At 46.2% G+C, this 12020-nt stretch overlaps 1 protein-coding gene across 1 annotated transcript in view; it reads left to right on the top strand.

The window, feature by feature from the left end:
• PTGS1 (prostaglandin-endoperoxide synthase 1) overlaps positions 1-12020 on the top strand; it is an 80655-nt gene that overhangs the window by 54377 nt on the left and 14258 nt on the right. Inside the window, exon 6 of the mRNA XM_077283473.1 lies at positions 7267-7448. Within this exon, the coding sequence (XP_077139588.1) occupies positions 7267-7448 (182 nt within the window). The remainder of the gene's footprint in view (positions 1-7266; positions 7449-12020) is intronic.

Genomic DNA, 12020 nt, shown 5'->3' with positions numbered 1-12020 from the left:
TGTGGGGCGGAGACCCTGATTCCAGTAATGTCACTGACTGGACTGCTTAAATATTCACTTTTTGATTTGAATGCTGATAAAAGCATTTGTGAGCACTGCCAGAGCTGCAGCAGTGTATATCCCCCACCCCTACTTTTGATTGTCAGCTTCCTGCCTATGCAGTGTACACAGGGAACTGCCAATCGGTTGTGGGGGCGTGGTTACACAGCTGGACTGCTCTGCACACCACACTGCAGTCCTGCAGTAATAAGCTGATACTACACGAAGCTGCTGAGCCAGCATTTACCAATACACTGACACTTCACTGGAATCAGGGGCTCTACATCATATCGATATTTTCTTTCTTGACTTTTTAGCTGAATTGTAAGTCTACAGTTGATAGAGATATCTATATATCTATCTATCTATCTATCTATCTATCTATCTATCTATCTATCTATCTATCTATCTATCTATCTATCTATCTATCTATCTATCTATCTATCTATCCTAATCTAATCTAATCTAATCTAATCTAATCTATCTATCCGGTATTTCACTGATCTACATATTTTCAGTTGCTGCTTCTTTCTGATAGTCCATTTTCCTTTTGCTGCTACATTGAATTAATGCATAAAAGTTTCAGTACATTGAAACATTAGTTTTGCAAATGGAAAGATGCAGAATATTTTGTTCCAATTTTCAGATATTTAGTGGAACCTTAACAATTCAGATCAGTAAAACCTGTGTACACTACTGCGGATTATGGCCAGTTACAGATACTGCATATTATAATGCGATCCATATCTGCAGCTCATAATTCTGATATGAAGATATCGGCTGCGCTAATGGTAAAATTATATGGCCATAATCTGGAAGTTTCTTCAGCTTCAAAAAAAAAAAATCATGGACAAAATTTTAGTTCCGGTGTAACAGGCCAGATTATACCCCCAGGCCAGACTATACCCGGGGTTAAAGTGGCCTAGGCTAGATTATACCCCGGGTATACTTTGGCCTAGGCCAAACTATACCCCGGGGTATAAAATAGCCTAGGCCAAAGTATACCCCTCCAGGCCAGATTATACCCCCCAGGGTAAGCTGAGGGAAAGCTGCTCATTCTTCTAGGTCACAGCTCCCCCTCCCATCGGGCACTGCTCCTTTTCAAGCTCCTCCACCTCTGGTGACGCCAGGGATCTCCCTTTCTAAGCCCCACCCCCTCCCTATAGTCACATGTGACATGAAATCTTCAGCCCTGCTCGTGCCAGCTCGTTGTCTTGGCGCCTTGGATATGCTTGGAAAAGGGCTTTGTATACCTAGGGGGCACTGACGAGCACTGAGGGGTGGGTGGGGAACCCCTTTACTGGTTGCTATGGGATATAGCATGATCACTCTATCCTAGCAACACCTTGGATACGCTTGGAAAAGGGGTTTATCTATCTTGGGGGCACCATTGCAGCACTGCGGGTGGGTGGGGAAACCTTTTACTGGTTGCTATGGGATTTTACATGATCACTCTATCCTAGCAACGCCTTGAATACGCTTGAAAAAGGGGTTTATCTACCTTGGGGGCACTCTCCCAGCACTTAAGGATAGGTGATTAACCCCTTAGGTGGTTGCTATGGGATTTTACATGACCACTTTATCCTAGCAACGGCTTGTATACGCTTGGAAAAGGGGTTTATCTACCTTGGGGGCACCCTTGCAGCACTGTGGGGAAGCCGGGGAACCCTTTTACTGGTTGCTATGGGATTTTACATGACCAATTTATCCTAGCAACGCCTTGTATACGCTTGGAAAAGGGGTTAATCTACCTTGGGGGCACCCTCACAGCACTGCGGGGTGGGTGGGGAACCCTTTTACTGGTTGCTATGGGATTTTACATGGCCATTCTATCCTAGCAACGCCTTGGATACGCTTAAAAAATGGGTTTATCTACCATGGGGGCACCCTCGCAGCACTGCGGGGAAGCCGGGGAACCCTTTTACTGAGGAAGGAAACAGCACAAAAATTCAAAAGCTGACTTAGGCCATAGTATACCCCCGGGGGATAAACTTTATACCAGGGGGTATAAAATAGTTTTTATAGTATTTCTCTAGGCCATAATGTTATCACTTCACTGTTTTTCTCACCCTATTGCTTATTTGTTGAAAAGTGTGCAGATCTGAACTGACAGTAGATGGCGCTGTCCTGTCAGTGCATAGTTAATGATAACTTGTTTTGTATGTTCTCTATGACACCTCTCTGCTCTCTATGACACCAAATCTTTTCCAATTTTGACAACCATGGAAGATCAATTGTATGACCAGCTTTTGAGATTCTACACTGCAACAGAACAAAGGTACCCTCAGTATACCTACGATCTACCTCCTGAGAAACGTGCAAATGCCAAGTCCCAGTTTAGACAAACAGCAAAGCCATATCGAGCCCAAGGAGGAATTGTTTATCATAGGGAAAAGGAGGTTCTTACTAAAAGTCGACTGCCAAATATCCTGAAGGCCTGTCATGACAACCCAATATCTGGGGGCCATTTTGGCAGAGATAAAACTTTAGCCAAAATCTCTGACCGGTTTTACTGGAAGGGAATGAAAAATGACGTTCACCAGTATGTGAAAGCCTGTCAAAAATGTTTTGTTATAAATCCCAAAATCACAAAGGAAGCTCCACCACTCAACAGTATATCAGTGCCTGGAAAAGTATGGAGCTTAGTTGGGATTGATATGATTGGCCCTCTTCAGGAAACATCAAATGGCAACAAATATATAGTTGCTGCCACTGATCATTTCTCCAAATGGACTGAAGCAACAGCTGTCCCAGATAAGAGTGCCAAGTCAGTGGCAAATTTTTTGTACTCCGTTATCTGTCGCCTTGGCTGTATGGAGACTCTGATTAGCGACCAGGGACGAGAGTTTGTAAACTCGATCATTGACAACCTGATGGAACATTTTCAAACAGATCACCGTATTTCATCTGCATACCACCCACAAACAAATGGCCAGCGGGAACGTGATAATCGGACACTTAAAGAAGCTCTTAGTAAGCTTGTCAATGACCAAGGAAACAACTGGGATCAATTCATCCCTGGTGTTCTGTTTGCCTATCACACATCTGTGCATGCTTCAACCAAGGTTACTCCATTTGAGGTCATGTATGGACGGAAGGCCAAGCTTCCCATGGACCTTAATCCCTCAAAAGATGATACAGTGGATCCCATGCCCATTTCAGATCATGCCACCCCTGATGTGCTAAATACACTGTCAAGCATTCTTAAAAAGCTGCACTCAGACGTCAGTACCAACATCCACTCTGCTCAAGAACACCAGAAGTGTGCCTTTGATCGCCGACACAAAAGCAACAAAGAAATCACTGCTGGTACCATAGTTTATATCAAGAATCAGCGCCGTATTCAACGCATAGGTTCAAAGATGGAACCACGCTGGATTGGACCTTATTTAGTTGTGGAATCCTTGACCAAGGGACGAGTAAAACTTAAGAACAACAAAACTGGCAAGATATTAAGCAACACATACCACACCAGCAACCTAAAGATTTACCAGGATAAAGAGGCTTCTCCACCATCCGATGATGATTATTCCAGTGACTCTGCCACACAGAAAAATAAGCAAACTAAGGCTTTCAACCTACTACCAAGTTCAAGAAGGAAGTATCTTAGCACCACTCTTGGCCTTACGTTTAGTAAGGTTGTATACTGTGGATGCAGACGAGACCTTGAACAACCACGGCGTACATATAAAACCAAAGGTGATGGAAACTGCTTCTTCCGGGCCATCAGCTACATCTTGACAGGAACAGAGGACAACCATTCCCTTCTCAGAGATAAAGTCATCCACCATATGAAAACTGACTTGACAAAAAAACTACAGGACTACTTGAACCAAAATGTGAATGAATATGTGAACATCTCTGGAATCTCTCGTGATGGAGTCTGGGCAACTGATGCAGAGATCATGACCACGGCGAATCTGTTGAGTTGCGACATAATAATCTACACAAACGTCGGTGACTCCATGGATTGGTTGACATATCCTGCAAGCTTCAATCTGCAGTCAACAACTGAACATGCACTGTATCTTGAAAATAAGCACGATCATTTCAATGTTGTTATCAGTGTTTAGCTTTAAACGTTAATTTGGTAGCAAGGACATGCTAGACTAAATGTCATAATACACAGAATGACTGTTGGGCGATTTGTTGCCCCAGATAATTGCATTGCATGATAAGTGACTTATAGCTAATGAGAAATTATTGCCCCCCCTCCCACCGCTAGGTGGTGCTGGCTCTGCTTCTACAAGCTCCAACGGCACTAGCCAGGTGCCGCTCTCCTCTATGGCGCCTGGCTGTGACGTCGGCGCATGGAGAGGCAGCGCCACCTAGCGGCAGGAGGGGGACCCCGTCTACCAGGAGACGGGCAGCGGCGGTTAGCGAGGGGGGGTAATCGGGCAGCCCCCCTAAGGTAACTATAAAATGGGGGGGTATTTGTAATGCATATGCATTACAAATACCCCCCTTTACAACTACTTTTGCCATGGGCAAAAGTTTTGTATAGTGGGAGGTACTCTTTAAGAATTGTCAGTTTGGTTTCTCAATAAAATGTTGAAGCATTAAGTAATTCTTGTGTATATCACTCAATGCAAATGATTTCATTGGGGTATAATATGAGCTGAGAGGTATAAATTGGGCTAGGCAACTTTAACCCCAGATTAGTTACATAATCTGGCCTGGAGGGGTATAGTTTGGCCTAGGCTATTTTACACCCCGGGGTATAGTTTGGCCTAGGCCAGTTTATGCCCGGGTATACTCTGGCATAGACCAAATTATACCCGGGGTTAATCTGGGACAGGGTTACTTTGGCCTGTTACACCGAGGAACCCTTTTACTGGTTGCTATGGGATTTTACATGACCACTTTATCCTAGCAATGCCTTGTATATGCTTGGAAAAGGGGTTTATCTACCTTGGGGGCACCCTGCTTGCTATAGGGTTTTACATGGTGTAAGTACCTTAGATTGATCATTTGAAATCGCTTAGCAACCAGGAAAAGAGTTCCCCAGCCTCCATGCAATGCTGCGACAGTGCCCCCAAGGTAGATAAGCCCCTTTTCCAAGCGTATCCAAGGCGTTGCTAGGATAATGTGGCCATGTAAAATCCCATAGCAACCAGTAAAAGGGTTCCCCGGCTTCCCCGCAGTGCTGTGAGGGTGCCCCCAAGGTAGATAAACCCCTTTTCCAACCGTATCCAGGGCGTTGCTAGGATAAAGTGGCCATGTAAAATCCCATAGCAACCAGTAAAAGGGATCCCCACCCACCCCGCAGTGCTGTGAGGGTGCCCCCAAGGTAGATTAACCCCTTTTCCAAGCGTATACAAGGCGTTGCTAGGATAAATTGGTCATGTAAAATCCCATAGCAACCAGTAAAAGGGTTCCCCGGCTTCCCCGCAGTGCTGTGAGGGTGCCCCCAAGGTAGATAAACCCCTTTTCCAACCGTATCCAGGGCGTTGCTAGGATAAAGTGGCCATGTAAAATCCCATAGCAACCAGTAAAAGGGATCCCCACCCACCCCGCAGTGCTGTGAGGGTGCCCCCAAGGTAGATTAACCCCTTTTCCAAGCGTATACAAGGCGTTGCTAGGATAAATTGGTCATGTAAAATCCCATAGCAACCAGTAAAAGGGTTCCCCGGCTTCCCCGCAGTGCTGTGAGGGTGCCCCCAAGGTAGATAAACCCCTTTTCCAACCGTATCCAGGGCGTTGCTAGGATAAAGTGGCCATGTAAAATCCCATAGCAACCAGTAAAAGGGATCCCCACCCACCCCGCAGTGCTGTGAGGGTGCCCCCAAGGTAGATTAACCCCTTTTCCAAGCGTATACAAGGCGTTGCTAGGATAAATTGGTCATGTAAAATCCCATAGCAACCAGTAAAAGGGTTCCCCGGCTTCCCCGCAGTGCTGTGAGGGTGCCCCCAAGGTAGATAAACCCCTTTTCCAACCGTATCCAGGGCGTTGCTAGGATAAAGTGGCCATGTAAAATCCCATAGCAACCAGTAAAAGGGATCCCCACCCACCCCGCAGTGCTGTGAGGGTGCCCCCAAGGTAGATTAACCCCTTTTCCAAGCGTATACAAGGCGTTGCTAGGATAAATTGGTCATGTAAAATCCCATAGCAACCAGTAAAAGGGTTCCCCGGCTTCCCCGCAGTGCTGTGAGGGTGCCCCCAAGGTAGATAAACCCCTTTTCCAACCGTATCCAGGGCGTTGCTAGGATAAAGTGGCCATGTAAAATCCCATAGCAACCAGTAAAAGGCTATAGTCTGGCCTGAGGGTATAGTGTGGCCTGTTATAGTTTGGCCTAGGCTGTTTTACATCCTTAGGTATAGTTTGGCCTAGGCCAAAATATACCCAGGGTTAAATGTAGCCTAGGCCACTTTAACCCTGGGGGGTATAATGTGGCCTGGAGGGGTATAGTTTGGCCTAGGCTATTTTACACCCCGGGGTATAGTTTGGCCTAGGCCATTTTATGCCTGGGTATAGTTTGGCCTAGGCCAGTTTATACCCCGGGGTATACTCTGGCCTAGGCCAAATTATACCCGGGGTTAATCTGGGACGGGGTTACTTTGGCCTGTTACACCGGATCGTCCAGGAATTTCTGGACCCTCCTGGCCATTTTTTGCTAAATTGCAATTTTCTTTGTGCTCCCCGTTCCAGCCTCAGTCAATGTTCCTGCCTGCAGTGTGACGTGTCTGTACCTGAGCGGTTAGGGTTTCTGCAATCCACCCATTCTCCGTTCACATGGATGCATGGCTTCATGGTATGTTGGCACCCGGCTTTGCCAACGTCTGCACTAAATCACCATATGCACAATATTTTTCTAAAGGAGGTATTCTCTTCCATGCATGCGGTAGGGGATTACTTTCATATCGCTGCTTGCCCCCGATATTCTTTGTTACTAAATGGAGCAGAGAATGGACGCATCACCAACCACCCTATTCATTACTTATGGGGCTGCTTGAAATGGCAGAGAGCGGTGCCTGGCCGCCCTATAGATGATGAATGGAGCGCCGGGAGACTATAATAATTGTAACAAGAAGCCCAGTAAGTGATACATTGCTCGAATCCGGGTCTTCTGAATCCGGGTCTTCTAAGAGCAGCAGAATGAAGGCGATGATTTACTTAAGCGTCTTTTTCAAATAGAGCAAATTTGAGTTGGGCTTCATACTTCAGACTTAAGTCAGACCACTGCAACAACGTACTGTAACCCTTGTATCTTCCGTTATTTGTGCAGGAAAACTGGAGCTGCCAAACCCCACTCTGCTGGTCGAGACGTTCCTGAAAAGACAGAAGTTTATTCCTGACCCACAGAACACAAATTTGATGTTCGCCTTCTTCGCTCAACATTTTACCCATCAGTTTTTCAAGACTTTCGGGAGGATGGGACGAGGTTTCATTAAGGGATTCGGTCATGGGGTAAGTGATGACTCTCTAGTCTGACGTTCCACAAACTGTAAAATGAGGGGAAATTGTTTACAGTAATTGGCCACCTGACCAGAGTACCCCGTGCGCCCCGGTCCAGTGATATCCTGTTACCTCTGACATGCTGTACTTGGGTTACCATCAGATAAGCTGCTGCCCAACTTCATCAAAGTTGTCCAACAGGAATTTTATTCTTGTGTTTTCAGTCTTGCCACAATATCCTAGGCTAAAGGTGAGAATCCGACCATTTCAGTCATTCTCCTTCTATCTCTAGTTTGAGCCAACGTTCACTGGATTCATGACTCCTCGTTGCCTAAACGTCCTTCTCAGGTGGTGTTCCAACAGTGGACATGTCCTGAGTTCTTTACTCCTTTTCCTGATCTTTTACTTGTATAACAATGTGTCCTGTTACATCGATAATTATGCAAATCTTGCATAATTGGCATATTTCCCAGAGGAGCATTGCGGCTTGAAGTCTCCTCATCTCGGCATGCTCAGCATGTCAATCTCCGCAAGGAGAAACAATACTTCTTGTTACATCGAGGCGTACTGATCAACCTAAATGCTTCAGAATTCTGCCATAAACTGAAACCAACTTTCATGATTGGCACTAATTTGTTTTTAGCCCCTTTTTACGACTTGTCTGACTAGGGGCTGTGACTTATTGGGGAACTGCATGATTTACCGGCTACACCATGACCCCAAACTGTGGCGCACAGCAAAAGCCAATAGGTGGTGTAAACTGTTAAGTTACTTATCAAACTGTATGAGCCAATTTTATGAAGTTGGTGCCCACTAAACAGTCTTATCACTCATCTCTACGTCTCTACGATAAGTGATGACTGGTGCGTGTCCCAGGAGTCGGACACTCACTCTATCAGCAGAAAGCGACTATTTTATCACTATTGATAATCACTATAAGATGCGCACAGCACTCGGCAGCCCCATAGATGATGAATGAAGCCGTATTTGCATATTTTGCAAAGCCTCTACATTTTAACAAAAATGACGGTCCCCATCCTGCCATTGGATGCTGGTCTATAAGACTGCATTATCTAAAATGCCCCTTTCAGATAAACTTTACTGAAAGCTTAGTGGTCTTAGGGTACCGTCTCACAGTGGCACTTTTGTCGCTACGACGGCACGATCCGTGACGTTCCAGCGATATCCATACGATATCGCTGTGTCTGACACGCAGCAGCAATCAGGGACCCTGCTGAGAATCGTACGTCGTAGCAGATCGTTTGGAACTTTCTTTCGTCGCTGGATCTCCCGCTGTCATCGTTGGATCGGTGTGTGTGACACCGATCCAGCGATGCGTTCGCTTGTAACCAGGGTAAACATCGGGTTACTAAGCGCAGGGCCGCACTGTTTGTTTGTTTGTTTTTTTTACATTTACGACGGTAACCAGGGTAAACATCGGGTTACTAAGCGCGGCCCTGCGCTTAGTAACCCGATGTTTACCCTGGTTACCCGGGACCTCGGCGTCGTTGGTCGCTGGAGAGCGGTCTGTGTGACAGCTCCCCAGCGACCACACAACGACTTACCAACGATCACGGCCAGGTCGTATCGCTGGTCGTGATCGTTGGTAAATCGTTTTGTGAGACCGGTACCCTTACTTTTGAAATGGAGACCCAGTACTCTAAATTAGTAATGGCCGGGAAGTCCTATCACACTAAGGACCTCGGCGCTTCAGTCTGCACACTAATCTAGCCTCATATTGAAAACTTGCCTTTGCCACTTGAGTCACATCTCGTGTAAGGCTACTTTCACACTAGCGTCGGTACAGGGCCGTCGCCATGCGTCGGCCCGACGTACCGGCGCATGCTGTGAAATAAAAGCAAAACGGGGGCAGCGGATGCAGTTTTTCAACGCATCCGCTGCCCCATTGTAATGTCCGGGGAGGAGGGGGCGGAGTTTCGGCTGCGCATGCGCGGTCGGAAATGGCGGACACGACGCACAAAAAAAAAGTTACATGGAACTTTTTTTGTGCCGACGATCCGCCAAAACGTGACGCATCCGTCGCACGACGGACGCGATGTGTGGCCATACGTCGCAATGCGTCGCTAATGCAAGCCTATGGAGAAAAAAACGCATCCTGCGGGCAACTTTGCAGGATGCGTTTTTTTCCAAAACGACGCATTGCAACGTACAGCAAGCGACGCTAGTGTGAAAGTAGCCTACTCTGGCTGGAAATTGCCTTGAGCAACCAACCAGTTCAATGGCAGTAATGGCAGAAGTACAGTTTTTGGGGTTTTTGCCCCTCATCAGTGTGGAGTAGGAAACTGGCTATTAGGAGCAGTGCCTGGTGAAAGGCTATGAAGGAAAAGATGAATGACCTCGGGGAGACCAAAAACGTGATGGTGTCTCCGCAGTGTTGGATGTTTTGGTCTCCCCGAGGTCATTCATCTGTTCCTTCATAGCCTTTCACCAGGCACTGCTCCTAATAGCCGGTTTCCTACTCCACACTGATGAGGGGCAAAAACCCCGAAACAGCTGTTTGTGGATGGATACCATGCTTGGCATAGGTGGTCTTCCTTTATTGGATATTCTCCTTTATTGGATGCTGCCCTTCCCGTGGTTGTTCCTTCCCGGAGAAAGGCCTGGCTATTCATTGCTTGCGTTGAGAAACACGTGATGGTGTCGCCGCAGCTTACTTTACATGCGTTTGCATATTTCCCATAAGGGATGGGGTCAGTGTTCTGGATCACTGCGTTGAGAAACACGTGATGGTGTCTCCGCAGTGTTGGAAGTTTTGGTCTCCCCGAGGTCGTTCATCTGTTCCTTCATAGAAGTACAGTTTTACCAGATGAAAAACTAAAGGTGCACTAACAGTCCTCCAAACCTGACTATTATGGGGAAAAAAGCCAAATACACCTGGCACAACTTCAGTAATTGCTATAGTTGAAATGTTCTGGTTGTCGACAATATTGTGTTATTGTTGGCAGCAGATTAATCTCTGTACTGTCCAGCCGTTAAATAGTGAATGTTTATTCAGGAATAAGGATAACAGCTTACAACTGGTATTTCTTATAGCTTAGGATCTTGTCTGTCGGCTTGCAAAGTGAAAGTAAATTGTGCTCCAGCTACACACACATTGAACAAGAACTTTCAGATTTTTTTTTTTTTTTTTTCTTCACAGCTTTACTGGCAATAATCTGTCTCTAGCAATAAATAGTAGTTGTTAAAATATACACTGCTCATGAAATAAAGGGAACACTAAAATACCACATTCTAGCTATCCCTAAAAATATTTCAGTTACAAATCTTTATTCATTACATAGCGGAATGCGTTAAGAACAATAAAACCTAAAAATGATTAATGTAAATCAAAATTAAAATCCCATGGATGTCTGGAGTTGGATTGATGCTCAAAATCAAAGTGGAAAATCAAATTACAGGCTGATCCAGCTTTAGTGGAAATGATGCTCAGTAGTGTGTGTGGCCTCCATGTGCCTGTATGACCTCGCTACAATGCCTGGGCATGCTCCTGATGAGGAGGCGGATGTTCTTCTGAGGTATCTCCTCCCAGACCAGGATTAAAACATCCATCAACTCCTGGACTGTCTCTGGTGCAATGTGGCATTGGTGGATGCAACAAGACATGATGTGATCAATTGGATTCAGGTATGGGGAACGGACAGGCCAGTCCATAGCAGTTCCTGCATGATGAAGGCCTTGATGCTAACACACTTCAGCCACATGAGGCCTAACATTCTCAAGCATCAGAAGAATCCCAGAGCACCTGCATATGGTCTCACAATGAGTCTGAGGATCTCATCCTGGCACCTAATGGCAGTCAGGCTACCTCTGGCTTGCACATGGAGAGCTGTGTGGCCCTTCAAAGAAATGCCACCCCAGACCATTACTGACCCACTGTCAAACCGGTCATGCTGGAGGATGTTGCAGGCAGCAGAACGTTCTCCATGGTGTCTCCAGACTGTTATGCGCTCAGTGTGAACCTGCTCTCATCTGTGAAGAGCACAGGGCACCATTGTCAAATTTGCCAATCGCCTGTTGGGCTGCAAGCACAACACCCACTTGTGCACATCGGGCTCTCATACCACCCTCATGGAGTCTGTTTCTGATAGTTTTAGCAGTGACCTCAATGTTAGTGGCCTGCTGGAGGTCCTTTTGCAGGGCTCTGACACTGGTCCTCCTTGCATAATGGAGGCGGTAGGAGGGCAAAAACCCAGTAGCAGAACCGCTGAGGCCTCCTACACATCTGGTGTACTGGCCTGTCTCCTGGTATCTGCTCCATGTTCTGGATACTGTGCTGACACACAGCTACCTTTTTTGCCACAGCTCACATTGATGTGCCATCCTGGATAAGCTGCACTACCTGAGCAACTTCTGTGGGTTGTAGACACAGCCTCATGCTGTGCCACTGTACCTCTAGGGGTAAGAGCTAATGACAAAATGCAAAAGTGACAAACAGCCTAAAAGGATGAGAACCAAGAAATAGTCTGTGGTTTTCACCTGCAGAAACATTCCTTTTTATAGGGGTTGGCTTGCTAATTGTTAATCAATTTCTCCTGCTGTTGACAACAGATTTTCTATAATTTC

This window comes from Ranitomeya variabilis, chromosome 2 (assembly GCF_051348905.1).
Source record: "Ranitomeya variabilis isolate aRanVar5 chromosome 2, aRanVar5.hap1, whole genome shotgun sequence".
In the NCBI taxonomy this organism is placed as follows: Eukaryota; Metazoa; Chordata; class Amphibia; order Anura; family Dendrobatidae; genus Ranitomeya; species Ranitomeya variabilis.
The sequence above is the reverse complement of the archived record's forward strand: the minus strand, read 5'-3'. Positions and strand labels throughout refer to the sequence as shown.